The sequence below is a fragment of the Colobus angolensis genome, unplaced genomic scaffold, assembly GCF_000951035.1.
Source record: "Colobus angolensis palliatus isolate OR3802 unplaced genomic scaffold, Cang.pa_1.0 Scaffold167, whole genome shotgun sequence".
In the NCBI taxonomy this organism is placed as follows: Eukaryota; Metazoa; Chordata; class Mammalia; order Primates; family Cercopithecidae; genus Colobus; species Colobus angolensis.
The window spans coordinates 2,403,809-2,424,793 of NW_012114788.1; the positions used below are offsets into that span (position 1 = coordinate 2,403,809).

At 46.0% G+C, this 20,985-nt stretch overlaps 1 protein-coding gene across 2 annotated transcripts in view; it reads right to left on the reverse strand.

Moving 5' to 3' along the window:
* ASIC2 (acid sensing (proton gated) ion channel 2) overlaps window positions 1–20,985 on the reverse strand; it is a 1,152,840-nt gene that overhangs the window by 262,521 nt on the left and 869,334 nt on the right. Inside the window, exon 1 of one of the 2 annotated variants that reach the window (XM_011937664.1) lies at window positions 20,463–20,979. The exons of the other annotated variant lie outside the window; for it this stretch is intronic. Coding sequence (XP_011793054.1) covers window positions 20,463–20,957 — 495 coding nt within the window. The 5' untranslated portion in view covers window positions 20,958–20,979. Of the gene's footprint in view, window positions 1–20,462; window positions 20,980–20,985 lie in introns of those variants that run through there. 2 annotated transcript variants of the gene reach the window in all.

Consider the following 20,985-nt stretch of genomic DNA (forward strand, 5'->3'; position numbering starts at 1 on the left):
TTCCTTCCTTCCTTCCTTCCTTCCTTCCTTCCTTCCTTCCTTCCTTCCTTCCTTCCTTTTTCTACTTTGTGCATTTAAAAACACTAGGAATGGTAGTAAAACTAGTTTCTGTGTTTGGTCAGCTTAGATCATCTCATTGCTTAAAGTTCAACCACTTCTTCAGGGAGAGCAGATGAGTAGTTTCAGATTTGAGCGCACTCCCTCCAGCCATGTGCCTGGTCCCAGCAGGCTCTGTGGGCCAGCCCAGATGCCTCTCTGCTCCATCCATGCAAGACTTCTCTCCAGTCAAATGAGGGAAGCCTCCTGGGCCCCTTCCCTTAGCATTCACTCTAACCAGACACTAATCTCATTTACAACTTTTACTGTCTACAGTGAGTGATTTTTTTGAATCAATAAACTAACTCATTGCAAAGTCAATTGGTTAAAAATTAATACCTTACCTTTTTCTCCGACCACCCACCCAGTAAACCCCCAGGTTGGCAAGTTATTTCCATTAAAAGGAAAAAAGCCTTTAATCATATAATCATCTTTACATTTTGAAATGATAAGCCTGCATACTGATTATAGAGTTAATTATCTTATAATCAGCCCATTTCCTCATCCCAGTCCCCCTCACCTGAGCACAGAGTTCCCTGGTTTCTCTCCCTGCCTTGGACTAGACCCGCACCCCCTTGTATTCTCTCCCTGCCTTGCTGCCAGAGTGGTCTTTCTGAAATGCAAATTTGATACTGTCAATCCCATACACCCTGTTTAAAATTCTTCTCTGGTCTATCATCATCTAAACGGAGTCCCGAATGCATGTGAGCTGTTCTGGGCCTAAGAATGGGTTTCATCTAGCCTGCATGGGGCTTTAAACATTTTAACCCAGGGTGCCTCTAGGCTGGGTATGTGTGCTCCAGCCAGGCAGTGGTGTTACTGCCCCTATCCACTTCCACCTGTCTACTTCTTACATCACCTGTCTGAAACTTAAAGACAACTTCATTTCCAACCCTGACAAGGGCTGGATTGCCCAAAAGAAATCTTCCCTTCCTAACCTGAGCCCTTCTGCAGTGTGTCTCACTGACGATGACTCTACTCACTTGAACAGTTTCAGGAAGAAGACAAATAGATTCTGTTTATTGAGCACCTACTCTATGCCAGGCCCAGTGCTAAGCACTTTAAAGACAACATCTTGGATAAACTGCACAATAACGCTGTGCAGAGGAGGAAGCTAAGGATCCAGGATGTTAGTGTTTGCTCAAAGTCAGAAAGCCAAGAAATGGCACCCCCAGGACCTGGGTTTAAGTGCATTTGGTTCCAAAACCTATGCTTCCAACCCCTATGCTGCACAGCCTCCTGTTAAATAGGGGAGAAGCCTGTCCTTTGTTGGCAGCTCACTGTTGCACAGAGCTGACCACGCCCCATTTGTACCCCTCTCCCTTGGGTCAGTGCCCTCCAGATTTCCCTTCTACCTCCCTGACTGTTCCCTCTCACCCTCCTTTGCCTGCTCCTCTACTTCCAGACCCCTAAAGGTTGGCGAATCCAGGGCCCAGTGCTCAGCCTGCTGCTTTTCTCTGTCAACACACTCAACTTACGCGATCCCACCCAGTCCCACTGACTAAATGCCACTATTCCATCACGACTTCCAAATCCCAATCTCCTGTCCTGACCTCCTCTGGAGCTCCAGGCTTATGTGTCCAACTACTTACTAGGACACCCAATAGTTATTTCAATCTCAACAAACCCCAAACATTGAATTCGCCTCCCACCTCTCTCAACACCCGTATCTAATCTCCCCCAGCCTTCCATTCTCAATTCATGTTACCAGGATCAGCCCAACAGCTCAGGCCCACAACCTGGGAGTTATTCTTGAGCCCTGCTTTTATCAACCTCTATTACCAATCCACCATCGAGTCTCACTGGATCCACCTCCAATATATGCCAAATTGGACTATGCTCGCCACCTCCATCACCAAAACCCTAGTCCAGTCCACCAGCATCTCTCATCCCAAGTATTGTATCTGCTTCTTAACTTGTCATCCAGCCTCCATTCTTATCCATGCTCATCCAGTCTCTGAAGCCAGAATGATATTCCTGCAGGGCATATTAACTCATGGCACTCTCATTCCTAAGCCCTCCAATGGCTTCTCACTGCGCTGGGAGTCATCTCCAAGTTCAGCCCAGCCTGCAAGCCTTGGCATTTGGCCTGCACCTACCTCTCCAACTTCAGCTCATATCACTCTCTTCCTCTTCTACTCTGCTTAAGACATACAGGCCTTCTTTCTATTTTTTGAACAAACCAAGTTCATTCTCATCTCAGAGACTTGGCACTGTATCTCTTCTGCCCAGAGCACCTTGCCTCTAGGTCTTCCCTTGATTGCATCCCCCTATCATTTTGGTCTCAGCTCAAATGCCACGTCTTCATGCAGGGCTTCTTGACTATATGAGTTAATGAGCTAAAGCATCTTACAAACATCCGTTTCCATTTCTCTCTATCCTATCATCCTATTTTGTTGTCTTCAGAGCACTCATTATCATCTGAAATTATGGCATTTGTTTACATGTTTACCATCTGCCTTTACCATCCCATTCTAACTCATTGTCTTCTAAACTATAAGCCTCATGAAGGCAAGGATTTTGTCTGTTGTTTGTTTGCTGTGGTCCAGTGCTAACAGGAGCTAGCACACAGTAGGCACTTAATTAACTCTTACTGAATAAATGACCTAAACTTCTGAGAGGTAAGCTGAATTCTGAAATAGATTTTAGGTGAACAATTCTTTACTGAGCACCTATTTTGTGTACATAGAGATATACAAGGCTCTGAGGAAAATCCTTGTCTTATCACATAAACCCATGAGCCCTACCCTGCACACTGTTGTATTGTCATCATCACCATGATCACCATCCCTCCATCATCATCATCGTCAGCATCATCACCATCACCAACACTGTCATCACCATCATCATCCACCATCATCACCATCATCATCATTGTCAATAGTGGCAATAATCTGCAACATGCTTATGATGCTTTACATTGAACAAAACAATTTTTTATACATTATCTCTTTGGTTTCTCAGAACATCACAGTGAGGGAGGTTTGTCACTATTTTTTCATCAACATTTTACAAATGAGAAAACTGAGCCCTGGGAGGGGATCATTTAGCTCCAAGATACCCTTGCAGAGTTTCTTTTCCTTTTGACTGAACTGCCTCCCTCCATGCCAGCCTCCTTTCCATCTGGAGACAGGTGATGCAAACAGAGTTCAGGACCTACTCGTGTTTCAACAACACTTAGTTAAGAAATTGCCCCTGAGTTTGCACATTTTCATTCTGGCAATGTAGGAAAAGAGATAGCTTTTAAATTGTAATCTATGGCCAGATTTTATGACTGCTAAGCGGGAGGAAAAAGAAAAGCTTAAGGTGAGTTTAGGAGGACTTTTTTTGGTTAAAGAAAAAAATTACAAAATTAAAAGAGTAGAAAAAAATAAATTACTAGTGACTGTTTTTACTGCATGAGCTTACAAGCTGGAGTGGAGAATTAAAAAGTTATATAGCTGGGGTTTCTAACCATGACTTATCACAGATGAATCCTCCATATTTATAGCTTTTTCTGTTTTTCCCATCTCAAGATAGTAAGCAATCCCCTGATATAGGGTTGTTACTCTCTGCCCAGGAACCCTGGGGGCTCTGTGTACTCAGCAGAGCTGTCACAGCTGACAACACAGGAAGGACCTGGGAGAGGGGCTTGTTTATTGTCCCTCTGCCTGGAGGGATCCCTCCCTTGTTCACTCAACAACCACTGGAGGGGGTGAAGGTGGGGAGTACTCCTTCATGCCAGGACCCAGTGAGGAGAAGGAAGGCCTTAAAGAAACAGAACAATAACAGCCAAAGTTCCATGATGGAAGCCATCCTCTCAATTCATTTAGCCCTCACAATTGCAAATGCTGACATTATCCCCTTTTTACAGATGGGGAAATTGAGGCACAGAGGGATTAAACAACTTGCCTAAGGTCATGCTCAGCGAATTGCCTCTCAAGGTGCCAGTCCTTGAAAAGTTTAAAAAGTTGAGGGGGGGTTCTTGGGGGGCAGGGAGAAGAAAGACTAAAGGGAGAATGGGAGAAATGACTGGGGGAGGGGGAGGAAGGAAATATTAATTGAGCATCTACTTTGTGCCAGACTCCACAAATTCTGCCTTGTCATCATTTTTCTTCCTCACAGTCACTCTGTGGGAAGGCAATGAGTGGTATTTATGTCCATTTTACAGATAAGGAAACTGAGGTGCAGAAATGTTAACGAACTAGTCAAAGTTAATTTGGAAGTGACATTGATAGGATCTGAACTGACATCTGTCTGTTTCCATTTCATACTGGCTGGATGACCTTGGGCAAGTGATCTGACCACTTTGAGCATCTGTTTTCTCATCTATGAAAATGGAATAGTATTCTCTACTCTCAGGTTGATCTCAGGCTCTGGGTGCGAAAAAGCTTTGTAAACCAGGTAGCATTGTAAAACCAACTCTGCTCCAACACCTGCTTGCAGGTAGGCAGGGGCCAGATGCTTTCTCATTAGCTGGGGATGAGGAAATTGAGGCCCAGGGAGTCGACATTGACTTGCCCATGCCACAGAGCTAATACAAAAAAGACCAGAAGTGAAACCTCCTGTTTCTTAGTGTATAGTTCTCCAGTATTCACTGATAAGAGGAAACTTAACTGGGGAGAGATAGTACAAATAATCCAGTAGGTACAAATAACTGATAGCAGAAATCTAAACATGGAAACACGTGACCCTGGATCTCAAGGTCACTGACTTGTTGCCTTTTTTGACAACACGGAATCCTAGAATGTCCATTTTAAGAAAGACTGCATAGATCAGTGACTCAAACTCCAGCTAAAAAACACCCATGCTTTGTCTTGACCCCAAGCCAATGAAATCAGAATCTCTGGGGGTTGAGCTTGGGCTTTAGTAATTTTTTAAAAAAATTATCCAGATGATTCTAATGTGCAGCTAGAGTTGAAAAATCCTGACTTATGATCTCCCTTATTTTCCGGATGGGCACTAGAGGCCCAGAGAGGGGTAGCTAAGGATCCAGGGTTGTCCAGGAGTTAGTGGTAGAGTGCGACTCCGGTCTCCTGGTTCCTAGCTTGGGACTCTCCCTCCACTCTTGTCACTCTGCAATTGTGGTCAAAGTGACCAGATGATCCTGGTGCCCCCTAGTACCTGAGGATAGACACTACCCCTCCTCATTTCTCCCACTCACCACACCTCCTCACCAGCACCTCATGCACCCAGAGAGAGCTCTGGGTACCTGGGAGACCCAGGCTGAATGATGTCCTGCAAATCTGCACCTGGGCTGGTCTACACACTGCAAAATGAAGTGGTGAACTGAGGCAATTACCCAATGTATTAGCAAGCCTGTCCCTGCGGCACTCCTGCCAGCCAAAGTAATAAATACAAAATGGTAATTTCTCTCTGGAAGCCTGACTCCCGCCTCCCACACAATTCCCCTCCCACCCAGAAGTCATATACCACTGCCTGGTTGTCCTCTCTTGGATGGGGCTGCAGTAACTGAGTTATTTAAATATCTCAGGCAAAACCTGCTTTTACGAAAACCTGAATCATCGCACAATAACCTCAGTTCTCCTCTGCAGCTTACTTGTTTGGCCAGAGCATATCCTTCTAGACTTCAGTGGAAAGTAATAAAAATGGCTACAGGTATCAATTAATGACTCCCAATGGCTAACGTCTTCTTTGTGTGTGTCGTAAACTAGCATCAGCCCTGAAAAGGGAGTGAGAAGAGCTAGGTTGTAGCTTAGACCTGGACTCTTGCTTGCTTCGTGACCTTGAGCAAGTCACTCCAGTTGCCTGGGATGTGGAACTGTTTTGCTACCTTTCCCTAGAGTTGTGCAAATCCAAATGGAGAATGGACGTGAAACTGCTTGCACAGACTTCCGTAAAATCTGTCTATGGGAAAGTGAAGAATTAAACTCAGGTGCCCTTACCCTTACCCACTCCATGGTAGTCTCTCAGGCCATCAGTGGCTGTACGCAGCACAGGGAAGACCAGGGGGTTACAGGACATTCCAGACAGAGGGAACAGCATATGGAAAGGCTTGAAAGAACACGGTAGATACAGTGAATCCTGGCAGCTCAACATGGCGGAATGCATATGTGGGGGTGATAGTCTGCAGATTACCTGGGTGCTTGGCCTTCGCTTGTAGGCAACAGGGAACCACATGATAATTTTAGGCAGGGAAGATTTTAGACAAAAGATAAATGGCTGGTCCAGTTTTTCAGCACCAGACTGGAGAGGCCATTGAGGGGTCTAGTTTGTTGCTTGGATATAGGATACTATGGGGGCAGGGGAGATTGACTTGATGACCTGGAGTATATTCACTTTGATTCCTTAGAGGCTGGCACAGTGCCTGGTATATAGAAGGTACTCAATAAATGTATGCATGAGTAAATGTAGCTGTCAATCAGTGAATGAATAAAAGAGTGAGCAAAGGAACAAATGGCTGAAAAAACAAATGAAGGTATGAATGACTTAACTCAATGAATAAGCTAAGGCATGGTTTGCAAACAACCTTAGCAATTCTAACTAATGGCCTTGTAGCAACAAAAGTAAAGGCTTCTAGCTGCATTACTTAGAAATGCCCGGTTATTGGCATGGCTCCCTTAATTGAAGACTTTCTCCCCACTCAGTAGCAACACGCTGCTCAAAGACAAAAACTGATTACTGTGATCAAGCCAGAGGCTCTCCTTGGATTCTCACCTGTCATTGTCACATTTACTGATATCCACAAAATCAGAAAAGGGAGCAGAAATACCTAGCAGCTCATCCTCACAGGAACTAACTCTTTTTGAAGGTATGTGACTCCATTGCCATTTCTCCATTCATATGGACTCCCTCAATGACTTGTCATTTCAGTATCATATAAAGACAAAGGAAACAGTTATCCTTAATAGAAACTTACCAATTGCTGTGCTGTCTGCACATCTAAGCAGCAGCAGCAGCCTGACGGTCTAGCCTGGGAGAAGCAGCTGTGCTTCTCAGAGCAGGATTCAGGACAAGGTGGGCTTTGACGCTGTCCAAAGGGATGATTTATTGTAACAGAATAAAGTGGCAAGGTTGATATGCACTCAGGTCTGTCTGGGGACAGAGGCCCTTCTTTCTCTTTTATTCCATCCTGCTTTTGCCTCCAGCCTTGTAGATCCTTGCTACATAAAATGTGGTCCATGTATCTGTGGTATCGGTGTCACTTAGGAGCTTGACAGGAATGCAGAATCTCAGGCTCCACCTACTAAGCCAGAATCTGCGTTATTGCAATATTCCCAGGTGACTCTCATGCACATAAAAGTTATTGAAGTTTGAGAAATTCTGTCTGTAGATGACCCAGGTGGCACTGTGGGCCCTCTCAGCCACAAAGATTCAATTCCCTCTGACCAGGTTTCACAGTGCTCTCCACTGGGATCAGGGAAGACTTCCCCTGGGAGGTGACACTGACTTTGAGACTTGGAGAAGGACACATATTTAAACTCCCAGTGGCAATTCACAACCATGAGTCAGGAAAGTTCTGGAACAAGAATCAGAACCCACCTGGCTTTGGTACCAGCTGGGTAACCTTGGGCAAGTCAGTTCTCTTCTCTGGGCTTAGCTGCCCCACCTGTAAAACAGGAGCAATTCGATTTGCTTTACTACAGCACGTGGTTATCGGGAAGACCAACGGAAGTGAAAGATTTGCAAGTTCTCTGCGAAACTCTATGCCAGTGAAAGGGTCTGTTTTCGCTATAGGCAACCAGCCATCCTGACCTAACATTTTGGAGGCTGAATGAGGAAACTCTGTTTGAACATCACAGGCTTAAGACCTTTGCCCTCATGAAGATTAATCAGCAGAGGAACGTGGTGCTAATTACCCAGAATGGAATACTCCAAAGAAAAGGGCCTGGCTAAGTTGGTCTCACTGAGCTGCCCTTAGACAGGGATTTGTGATTGGATTCCTCCTGATGCAGTTTTTTTCCATTCACTTGGAGTTATTTTTTTAAAGGAAAGTTCGGCCTAAGGACCTAAAGCTATGTTACATTAGCATTCCGGAGGTCAATATTTCCAAAGCTGCTAGAATCAGGCTGTTCTCTCATACTGTGTGGGTGAGAGAGAGGCAGTCACATTTTGGAAGGAGCCAGATGTACCCACAGTACAAAGAACAAGCGATTGAGTGACTGGAATTGGGTTTTCCAGTGTGGGAAGGAAGAAGACAGATCCTTCTCCAACTGGGGGCCTTTGGTTGGCTGTTACCCTGTTTGGAATCCTTTTCCGGATCTCTGCATAGCTTCCCCTTCTCATCTTCCTGATCTCAGCGAAGATGTCACTTCCTCAGATAATCGATCCTCCCCTGCTCCCTGGCTTCAGGCAACCCCTGCTGTTCCCTATCAGATGCCCTTATTCATTTTTTTTTCCTTCACAGCATTTATTAATATTGGAAGCAGTCTTGTTCATTTATTTGTTTACGTACATATTATCTGCTCCTCTACCCCCCAACATACAATGTTTTTCTAAAATCCTTAATCACCTGGGGGTGTCTGTTAAAAATAGACCAATGGAAAAATCAGTTAGGCACGGTGGTGCATGTCTGTAGTCCCAGCTACTTGAGAGGGGGAGGCAAGAGGACTGCCTGAGCTGAGATCAGGCCCTTGCACTCCAACCTGGGTGACAGGGCCAGACTCTGCCCCCCCAAAAAAAATTTGATGGGCTGCTCCCCCATAAATTCTGATTCAATAGTTCTGGTTTGGAGCGAGGGATTTTTAAACCAGCCCTTCCCATCGTTCTGATCTTTGGGAAGACTTAGAAAGCACAGATCCGGATAAGAGCTCTGTGAAGGAGGGTCAGCTCCATTTCCCTCCATATCCCATATCCCCCCCGGGATCCCTGGCCTATGATCCTTTGCCATAATGCTTTAATGAATGAATGAATGAATAAACCAGTGAGTCCACATTTTTTTTTTTGGTGGAACCATCCTTTTTCCTGTTTCAACAATTCAATATTCAGACAGGGAACTTGTCACTTACAAGGCACAGCGTTAGGTGCCCAGACAGCTACGGGATAAAACCAGACATGGCCCTTGCCCTCAAGGAGATGATAGCTGAGGAAGGGGAACCTGAGTCAATGCATAGGATTGCAATAAAAGACCGAGAAAGGAAAGGGTTATCAGAGGGGCATAAACAAAGTGAGTTTTGTGTGGTTGAAAGGGTGGAAAGCATCCCTTTGCCTACAGATGATTTATATGGAAAAGTGGCCTCAGATAACCACAGAAGAGATGAGATTTTTAGAAACAGTATTTTTCTTTTGTCTTATACGTTGATTTGTTGTAAGTTACACACGCACATGGCTAAAAATATTCAGGTCATAGATGAGAGTGAAGAGTGAGAAGCAGGGCTCCCTCTCTCCTTCTGCACCCCATCTTCCAGGCCCCTTCTCAGAGGCAGCCTGCTATCAGATCTCAGGCATCCTTCCAGGCATATTCTGGGCATATCTAAGCACCAAGTCGTCTAGAACAGACAGGGCATCAGAGGCAGAGACAGTGGATCAGGGAATCCAGGGGAAAGGAAGCAAGGACATGGAAGGTGGAAAATTCCTTGGAACAGAGATAAGCAGCTTATCAGTGATTTAGCTTTGTGACTTTGGGCCATGAACTCATAAATCCAGGAGAGTGGGAAATGGGAGGTTGGTCAAGGTAGTAGATACTTTCCTGGCTTGTTGGCTGGTTAAAATTTTTGGAACATGGAGCAGGAGAGAGGGGCAATGGGAGTGAGGTAGCCAGGGGTCAACATAAATTAAAAATTCCAGTCTGGCATGGTGGCTCACACCTGTAATCCTAGCACTTTGGGAGGCTGAGGCGGGAGGATTGCTTGAGCCCAGGAGTTCTAGACCTGCCTACGTAACATAGCAAGACCACAACTCTATAATTTTTTTTTTTAATTAGACAGTTGTGGTGGTGTGCATTGAATATTCCAAATGCTATCTTTTAAGAGTGTGAGATGCAGGTCCTCATCACCACTCTTTCCAATAACCTTCTGAACTTTGGTTTCCTCATTGGTAAAATGGGTATAACCCCAGAGTATTGTCCTGAGGATTAAAGAAGATAACAAATGGGAGGCACAGAGCCATGTAGCAGGCTTCCTTTATCCCTCTCCTGTGTCCCACTTCCTGGCAACCCATTCCACCTAAGTTGCCAGACTTGCCTTTGTAGAGATCTCAGCTACATCATTTATTAGCAAGGCCACTTTTGGTGAGCTGACCCCTCCTCAATCCTGGCACATAGCGGGTGCCTACACATCCCTGCTCCATATTCGTCTTTCCCCAGCATCATAGCCCACCTAAGAGCGTAGGAGACATTGCTCTTGCTGTTCCGAAGACGTGGCAAAAGATGAGAGCCCGAAACACTCATCCCCGGCTGGAATTATAAAAACAAAACTACTTGGATGTGAAAAATGCAGTCATGTTTCCCTGGCTGGTTAAAATATTTGATGCTCATAGAATATTCAACAACAACAAAAAAAGGCTCTCACTCCATGCACCATCAAAAATGTAATGTAATTATAGTGATGTTAAATATCCCCAGCTGTTCTGAGATATTTGAATCTTAAATCAAGCCTGCCTGTATACATCCTGTGGTTGCAGCTGGAGACCCACACTAAGTACCATACAAACATAGAGCTGGGAAAGTTCAGACAAGAACTCTGGGCTAGAGTCTCCACATCTGTTTGTTAGAGGCTGGGCCTGACCCCCAACACTGGTATGAGGATCCCCCAACCCGAGATGTTGGCAGCCACGTGCCTTAACAGAACCACGCAATCTGACAGTTCATAAGCATCTATCCAAATCATCTTTCAAATCCATGTGCAGGGAGCGTAAAGAGATAGTGTAAAATAAATGGTAATAAAGTGAATAAACACGCATCTCACTCCAGAGCCTTTGAGGTGGTTCTATAAATCAAATTCTTTCCATAATTTTCTCTGTGAGACTGTGCTGAGAAGCAGAATCAAATCTCATCTGCTTTCCTGAGCAGTAGGCTTAGATTTATGGATGTGAGTTCACAGTGGATGCCCGTGCCATTTCAAAGTGGGAAAATAATTTTCATCGGGAGGGGTTCCAAGAGAAGATTAAACCCTTCACTTTCAAAGATCAGAGTATCAACAACTTTCAGATCAGATATGCCATCAGAATCAGATGGGGATGGCCAGAATACATATTTTGGAAGAAGAGAGAATTTACAGAGGAATGAACTGATATTGCTGTGATACAAAAGTGTCATCTGTAGGCTTAAGCATGAATCTCCTTACAGTCTATTTCAAGCTTCCCAGTGACCTGCGGTGTGACCTTGAGCAACTCAATCTCCCTCTCTGATTTTTAATTTTGATCAGAGTACTGAATGGGGAAGAGACACAAAAGGGCTCTGACCTACCCAGAGAGGTGTGATATGAAAACTACATAATGTTTCTTGGCTAGAATTGTAACAATATATAGAAGGCCATTGAAGACTACTCTTCTATGGCCTTAAAAGTCTTTCTTGGAAGAATTGAGGGGAATGGCCTATTTTAATGATGATAAGGATGATGAAGATGACAGTGATAACTCACATTCATTTAGCACCTACACACCTGTGCTGTGCCTTTACATACAAGAGAGTAGGAACACTTTCTGTATTTATACTCAACATTTATCCACAAACACTAGCCTATGGCTGGCTCTTAATAATGTTTAAAGGGATTAACATATGATTTTTAAGTTTTGAAACAGCCCTACACAAAGAGTATGGTCTGTGTTTTGCAAATGAGGAAACAAAAGCTCTTTCTGCAGCTCTTTCTGTAGCTATGTGAAGAAGGAACGCATTGGTGGGAGGCAGGCTGTGTCTTGGGAAGTCCAGTCCACTCTTCTCTTTGCTTGAATGGCTGGGTGACTTTGGCCTCAGGATCCTCCTCTGTAATATGAGGTCATGAGCCAAATGAGTCTCAGTAAGGGTAAGCAGCTCTCTAACAGCCACTCAGCCAACACAATACCTGGCAACGCTGGGATTTGAACTTGAGTCTGTCTGACTCCTGAGGTAATCTCCTTTCTACTTCCCCTAACCACCTCCTTTCTAAGTTTCTGGAGTCCAAATTCCCAATCTTGCATTATGTAAGTGTGGTTAAAATACTCCCAAGCTATTTCTGAAACTAGATGCGTGTTTGTTACAAATTCTTTTATTTTCTTGAATTTTGGACAGATCCTGCGGCAAAATTACCCAGCCTCGTTCACCAATGTGGATTCAGGTCTGTAATAGAAAGTGTTTTGTACATCAGAAACAAATGAGGCTTCTATTAATTTCCAATTCTTGCTGTAACAAATTATACAAACTTTACTGGCTTCAAACAGCATACATTTATTATCTTATAGTTCTGGAGGTCGGAAGTCTGACATGAGTCTTATCAGCTAAAATCAAAGTACCAGCAAGGCTGTGTTCCTTCTGGAGGCTTTAGGGCAAACCTGTTTCCTTGGCTTTTCCAGCATCTAGAGGCTACCCATCTTCCCTAATTTATGCCCCCTCTTTCATCTTCAAAGCCATCAAAGTAACACTTTCAAATCTCTCTTTTTCTCCGACTTTGTGTGTGTGTGTGTGTGTGTGTATGTGTGTGTGACAGAGTCTTGCTCTGTTGTCCAGGCTGGAGTGTAGTGGTGCAATCTTGGCTCATTGTAACCTCCACCTCCCAGGTTCAAGTGATTTTCCTGCCTCAGCCTCCTGAGTAGCTGAGACTACAGGTGCCTGTCATCAGACCCAGCTAATTTTTGAATTTTTAGTAGAGATGGTGTTTCACCATGTTGGCCAGACTGGTCTTGAACTCCTGACCTCAAGTGATCTGCCACCTTGGCTTCTCAAAGTGCTGGGATTACAGGCATGAGCCACCGCGCCTGGCCTCTTTCTCTCTGACCTCTGCTTCTGTAGTTACATCTCCTCTCACTCTGATTCTCCTGTCTCCTTTTGTCACTTTTAAGGACCCAAGATTACACTGGGCCCATCCAGATAACCCAGGATATTCTCCCTATCACAAAATCCTTAACTTAAAAACCACATCTGCAAAGTCCCTTTTCTACATAGGGTAATGTATTCACAGATTCTAGGGATGAGGTCATGGGCATCGTTGAGGGGACATCATTCAGCCTACCACATGGTCTTCGAACTTTGGTTTGACTGACACTCCAGCTAGGCCCTGGCCCTCTGTTAACCCTGCTCTGGTGTGGCAGAGGGCTTCCCCCAGAGCACTGATGCTTCTGATATTGCACATTCTCTTGGGTTCACTGGGGAGCCCAGGACTGCTCCCCAGACACACTTATTTGCTTCACTCTAGGATGCTCATCCCACATGCACTTTTATAGATCCAATGAATTGGATATGGCTGAACCACAGGGATCCCTCCTTATCAGCATTCACAGGGCTTCCAGGAGCCCACAGCCCTGTCTCTCAAAGCAAGTGTGGTTCGTGGACCAGCAGCATCTGTACCAGCTGGGAGCTTGTTAGAAATGCAAAGCTCACACCCTGCCCCAACCTACTGAATCAGGGTCTCTGTTGAGGGCCTGGTAACCCGGACATGCTCAAGTTTGAGAAGCGTAGCCCCATTAAGGACTCTGCATCTGTCCACTGCCAACTGGAGTGTGGTGCAGCAGTTTAGTACCAGTTCTTTTCTGCAAAGTACTCACAAGCCCATCACTTTTTCCTTAACACAATCTTCCAGGTCAGGTGAAATCTCACACCCACACTGACCAGCAACAGAGGTGCTGGAGGAAGAAAAGGTATACGGGGCCTTAGGAGACCTTAATTCAAATGCTGGCTCTTCTTGTATTCCTGTGCTGAGTGACCTCCGGCAAGTCACTCCTACCTCTGGAGTTAGTTAGGCAGGCAATAGAGTGTAATCAGCATCCTCCACTGCTGCAGAGATAGCAATGTACATTATCACATCCTATCCAGGTATAATAAATTAAGCTTCTGCTGATTACAAATGCAGGTTTGTCCGGCCAAAGCTGCACCAAGATCTTTTGCAGGAACAATTGTGATGCAGTGCATTGACTTTGGAACCCTAAGGTCAGGGCTTCTGTGACCTTGGCCAAGGTACTGAATCACTCTGTACCTCAGTTTTCTTTTTGGTATCAGGGACAAAAGATTACGTTTTTCTCGCTCCGTTGTCAGCGGAAATAAAATAATGAATGTAAAAGTGTCTGGCAGAAAGAAGGAGCTCAATAAATGTGTGTGGAATCGGAGGAAACAATTTACAAGGCAAATTAATAGTATCAACAATGGTGTCAGGGGAGATATTTGACATGCTCAGGAGAACAAACTTCCTGAGTATGTTAGCAGTCTCTATTTGTTTTACCAACAATTCATGTTCCAATTATGAGTGAGTCATCTATTTGTTAGCACAGGCCCGAGCTGGGAACTCAATTTGGCACCATTTCCTCATGCAGGACTTCAAGTTACCAGTGTCCTTGAAAGAATGAGAATAGTAATTTAGTTGAGGTTGTGGCACAATTAAAACTTTTTTTCACTACTCCTGGGAAGATTCTCCTCCATAGATCTACTTCTCTTCCGTTTGTCTGAGGGCAGAGGAGGATACAAGTTCATTACTGATCTTGTCCGATTACGAACTATCTTTCCTTCTCAGGATTGCAGGTCTTGGAACCCAGGATGACTCTCCAAGGCCAACAGCAACTTACAGTGAAAAAAACTTCAAGGCTTGGAAGATTGTGAATGGCACCCTCCATGAAAGGATTTGTTCTTATCAGCATCTCTGAGTGTTGGCAGAATGGAGCCATAGGAAAGAACATGGGCTTTGAAGCTGGACTGATCTTTGGTTGAATCTTGACTCTACTACTTCCCAGATGCATGACTTTGTACCTCCCTGAGCCTCAGCTTTCTCATCTGTAAGCAGGGTTCCATGACACTCATTCATGCTGTTAAAATGGAATGTGACTGTTTATGTAACAGGTACCCAATACAAATTCTGGCTGTTGCATTCCAACCCCACTCCCTGTATAACAGGTAGCTCCTTTTAGACTCAGTCACTCCAGTGAGGCACATTGACTGTTGCAAGCCTATTTACCAGAAACAGATCAGACTTACGGTCATCTTGGTGGCTCAGTGCCTGGCACACAGTAGGTGCTTAATGTGCATTGGTTAACTTAATTTTTGAGTAGTTCATCCAAGCAAATCACTTAGGAGAATGAAGACAACTGACACATGAAGCAAATGTCCTGGCTATTCCTCCAGCCCTTCTCCATTGGGCAGACATCTGATTGATGCCTTCATAACTGGCCACAGTGGCCCCAAAATAGCCACTATCAGAATCATCCTGACGTTGGTCAATTTGGATATCTGCAGACCTGGGCAGAGTTTACATTTGATTCCTTAAACTAATTTCCCCAAAGTCAAATAACTGGTGGAGGTCTTTTCATGTTCCTCGTATAAATGTCTATTTAATCACCGTCCTGTCTCTAGCACTTCAATAACTTGTACATTTCCCCCCTTAATTACTGTTTCAGCTCTGCAAAGAAAATAAATGGTTGGCTGAAAAACTCACGCCATCTGCACTATTTGAGCTCTCTGTTCCCCCGACTGCCCACTTGAATAGAGAACTTTTCAGCTAAATCCCGTTGGTCATTTGACTCATGCCTTCATATAAAACAGGAGAATCCTGAGACCAAAGTCACTCAACTAGCCAGGGAAAAGCTGAGGCTGGGCTGGACTTTCCAGGACACACTCTGCCTCCTACTGATAGACTCCTTCCTCATGCAGCTGCAGAATGTGCATGCACCTTTGCAGTCATGAGGCCTTGGGTTCAAATCCAAGGTTTGCTACCTGCAGAGTCTGTGACTTTAGGTGGATTACAGATGCTCCCAGCACTGCAGTTCCCCCATTTATAAAATGTAGATTTTCACACAGTCTTCCAGGGTTATTGCAGAGAATTGAGATGACATGAAACATGCCCAGCCAGAGTCTGGCACATCACAGCTGCCCAGTGCTATTTGCCTTTGTCCTTCACTAAAAATGCTCACAGCAAGTCATAATAATGGAAATAGCTCACATTTCTTGAGTGCTTACTTAGGGCCAAGAATGGGTCTAAGCACCTCACATGTATTAGCTCATTTATTCCTCTTTCTCTAAAGACAAAAGTATCTTTCTTGATTCCCTAAAGCTATCCATCCTCTCAACTACTGGACTGCCTGGCCTAGTGCCTTTTCAACAGAGTTAGCTGATTTTAAACAATATGTTGCTGAAATGATTTCTTGCTTTCTGTCCTGGCAAGTAGCAGCCAGCTTGTCTGATGTGACAAAATGTGAAGAAACTAAATGTTGTTTTCTTGGCTTTCAGTACATATGAGTGGTCCAAAATCTGAACTCAAGGTTAACTCTTGAAAAGGGGGTTGTGCAGGGAGGAGTGGCCCCTCATAGAGTTAGGAACAGGGTGGCAGCTGGGGTGTTTGGGACACAGATGAGGTCTCTCAACCAGTAGTAAAAGAAGTCAGAGTTCTGCTACAAAGTTCAAAAACTTTAGTTTGGTCTCCAGGCACCCATTACACAATTGTATTATCACCCCTCAGCCCAACTCCCATCTCAGCACATCCAGCCCTTCCCTCCAGCCACCCTCAACTAGGCTCAGGGCCTAGAATGCATACATTCAATCTCATCATTTCATGTCTCTGTACTCTTGCATTTGGACTCCTGTCCCCTTACCCTGAAGTCCTCTTTCTCTCCTTCCCTACTTTGGAGCTTCTAGTTATTCTTCAAGATCAGCTGAAACACCACCTGCTCCAATAAACCATTGAAGATCCCCAGTCTGATCCTTGGAGCCCACACAGCACCTCTGTACGCTCCTGGCATCTATTCACACATCTGTCCTCAACAACACTGTGAGCTCCCAAAGGGCATGTACCAAGCCTTATTTAATTTTATACCCCCAGCAGCTAGTACAGAACTTAGTATATAGTTGACCTTCAAGAGACATTGGTTGATTGAATGAATGAACAAGAAAATGAGCATATACCTCTACTCAGGTAAGTGGTTATAATAAGATATGATAATTATATGAATAGTAATTAGTAACTGCTACCACCAGATGTCAAGACACTGAGTTGAACACTTTATCCACATTATGACAATGGCTCTTGAATATCGAGCACCTACTGCTGTCCAGGAAAGCGCCAGTTATTGCTCATATGTTATCTTCATCCCAGATCTCTGAGGCAGGAATTATTATCAGAGGCTCAGGGAGCAAAGTGTATGACCAAGGCACACAGCTAGGAAATGGCAGCACCAAAAACCTGCGCTGAGGTCTGGCTGGCATTCTCCCCTGAACCATGTTATCTGCCAGAGAGAGAACCATTGCTCCTTGTTCTTGCAGTGGATGTCAGATTGGCCTCTGTTGGTTTCTGTTCCAACCCCCTGGTTCTTCTTCCAAAGTCCCAGTGCTCAGCTAGCTCAGCCTCACTGTTTTGTATCCCACCCAATTACTGGGAAGGCTCCCTTCTTCTGACCCAGGAAACCCCAGAAGGGCCAGGGTGTGCAGAGCTTGAGTCCACAGCTGATGCCAGGGAAACAACACAGGCATTTAGAAGCCAAGCTGCTTTATCTGACTGCTGAGAGATTAACTCTTGCACAGCTGCAACAAAGAGAGGCGCTGCGACTAAATACATCTCGAGTGGGCCTAGAGGATAAGACCCAGCAGACACCCCCCTCCCCTGCCAGGTTTATTTCCAGACCATGGGACTAACTGGTTGAAATGGGACTTAGGGACAGCTGGCACATCCCCTCAAAGGCCTCCTCTAGAACTCCATCTCTCACCTGTTGCTCTAGTCCTCTTAGGATTGGGGAGCACAGGTGTCTGGGGGGCGCTTGGCATCTTGTTTTCCACTTTCCCTTCTCTGTCCCCGAAAGGAATAAATGCCCAGAAGTGGCCTGCTTTTCACTGAAATGCATTTCACTGGTGTTCTCTAGAGGAATTAAGCCAGGAGCCAGGAATTAAGCCAGGAAAATGTTCCTGACGGGCCTGCTGTATATTTGGGGCTCCCCTGAAATAGCTTCTGGCTTCTACAGATAGAGGGGTGAAGCCTTTAGTTCTGAGGTCCTTGGAAAAGCCTATAGCATACAACTTTAAGGGGCTGGGTACTCCCAGGACTGGGCCATTATAGGAAGCCACTAGGGGTCACCTGAGTCTCCAGGAACACATACATTTGAGGAATGGAGGTAATACTTTTGCTTGTGTGTGTGTGTGCCTGCACACTCTTCAAAGGCAGGGACTCAGAGTACATGGAGGTAAGAGAAGGGTGTGTCCCAATGGGAAGGACCTTACTCTCTTCAACTCCCTAACAATTGACCCACGCAACTCATGGCCATGCCTGCTGCTGAGGTTGAAGTCAGGTGGCTCCTGAAGGGACTGCGCCCTCTGCATGCCTCAGTGGCATGCTGCCAAGACTCTGACGACCTGGGCCACCTGGGGTGGCTCCACTTTCCACTATCCCAGCTCCTAGGAGAGATAGGATTCCTAGGAGTAGAGGTGGGGGAGAGGGCAAGAGTCCTATGTAAGAGTCCTCTGAGATTGAAGAGAGGCCCAAGGTCAGAGAGGAAGGGTACATACGGTTTCTGTGTAATGCAATTAGTGGTATGCAAAGTTGGACTTTGAACTTGCTGGCTCTGAGCATTGGACAGCTTTTAGAGCTTCATTTTTCTTATTTTAAAAATGGGAATAAAACTCATTGTTAGCACAGGGCTGTGGTGAATATCAAAAGTGCATAGTGGCTGTTAGGATGCAATTCCACACACTTTGCAAAGCAATAGTCAGATTTTAAGAATTACATTTGATGGGCCTGCTGTAAAACTTAGAGCTGGAGCGAGAGCCTGCTGCTACGTGGACGTAACCTTGAACTTTAACTCTTGAGGCTGCTAATTAGTGATCAGCAAAAAAACAATAAACAAGAGATCGCTGCCCTCATTCCTTCACCTTCTTGGAACTCAGAATTGTACTTGGAATCCTGGAAGAAATCACTTAGAAGCATATGTTAACAGCATCTCCTACTTGCCAAAGCAGGGAGTCAGCAAGTAGATATTCTTTAAAGGCCAGCTGAAAAGCCCAGGAAATAAGGAATGTTTTCAGAGTGGATAATTCAGGGCTACTAAATATACAAGCCTAAAGCAAAGCCAGCAAGACAAGATTGAAGTCAGGGTTGCCTTCCTAGACAAGGAATAATCCAATCAGCCAATGAGAGACCTGGCCTGACCGGCGTCATGCCAACACCTGTTGGAACCGTGGCATCTCTTTACCATCCCAAAAAAAGCTTTGTCGGAAATGAGGATCTCAGGAGTGATGAATCAGAGCTAGTAAAATCACCATCAGAGCACTACCAATAAACACACACACCAACCTTCCCTGTACTAGTGGAAAAGCCCAAACCCACCTAAGGGATATTTACACATGAATGACTGGACAGGCGTGCATCATGCTGGGGCCTGGCACCAGAACTCCTCCAAGGCAGACTGCACAAGGCAGGTACCTTCTGTCCAACAGCTGCGTTATCCAGACCCACAGCGTGGTGGAACCGGCACAGCAAATGGTTTACAAACCCTGAGCACAGCTTCTCCTGGCCTCAGCTGTTTGCATCCACATCCCTGCTGGGATGCTTCTCAACTCCAGAGCATTCCTCCAGACCAGAAGACCCACACTTACATTTTATGGGGGATAGAGGCCAGGTGAAGGGCCCAACCCTGGCCCACCACTGCTCAGTTCCGCTGGATGCTCAAGACTCCTGCACTTTGAAAAAGTAGCCAAAGCATGCTGCTGCCTCCCCCACCAAACTGTCTACAGCTTCAGTGTTGGTTTTCTGGGAGTTTCCTCCCAAGTTCTCCTACAGTCTAAGTGTTTGGGAACTTTGAAGACATAAGCTGCTTAGGATCGTAGGCCTGCTTAGGGACTCTGCGTGATTCCCCTGGTGGTCCATTTCTGAAGAGCTTCCTTTTTTTTTTTTTTTTTAAAAAAAAAAGAGCCGTCTATTGGTTTTCCCAAAGACAACAAGTCTGCACTTAAGAGATCTATCTACACTCCAGACAGAGCAGTTTCTTGGAGTCCTGTGGGTCTGGAGTTGAGGTCAGGAAGAAGGAGGCTGACTAATATTCACAGACGGGCCCATAAGGAGTAGAATGAGGGGTTTGGGGGTTGACACTGGAAGGAGGGGCTGGGACAGGGGAGCTCCCACTGGTGGGAGGCGACTCCTCCTACAGTTAAGTCCAAGTTCCCAAAACCTAGAGGAGAAGACTCAGGGGACCCAAGAGTGGGTTCTGCCTTGACATCGTGGAGTAGTAACACTGCAAGAGGCCTGGGGACAGCCCCGAGAGGGCGGAACACCAGGCCTCCCGACTCCCGGGGAGTGAGGCGCAGAGGGAGCGGGTTCGCGCGCAGGGCAACTCACGGAGGAGAAGTTGTGTGGGCCGCAGAGCTCGCCGCGGTACTTGCAGGAGAGCAGCATGTCCTCGAGCTGGTGGCCCAGGCGGTCCATGAAGGCGGCGCTGATGCCCTCGAAGTGGCGCGGCGGCAGGAAGAGGCGGAAGTCAGCCAGCTTGCGGAACCACTGGCGGCGCGGCTCGTCGCCGCGCAGCAGCTCGCTGACGAGCGGGCGCGCGGTGCGGTTGGGCAGCAGCAGCCCGAGCCAGTGGCCGGCATAGTAGAGGTCCCCCTTGGAGAGGCGCGGGAAGCGCAGCGGGTTGTTGTTGCACACGGTGACGGCGGGGAAGGGTAACTGGCGGCTCCACTCGCGGTGCACCCGCGTGTGCGACGGGAAGCTGAGCCAGTAGAGCAAGCGGTTCGAGGACCAGGACAGCAGCAAGCCGAGGGATGTACAGAAGGCCAGCACCCACAGCGCCCGCCGCTGGAAGGAGCCCCCCGCCGCCGTGCGCCCGGCACACATGTGCCGCAGCCCGTGCAGTTTAGCGCGG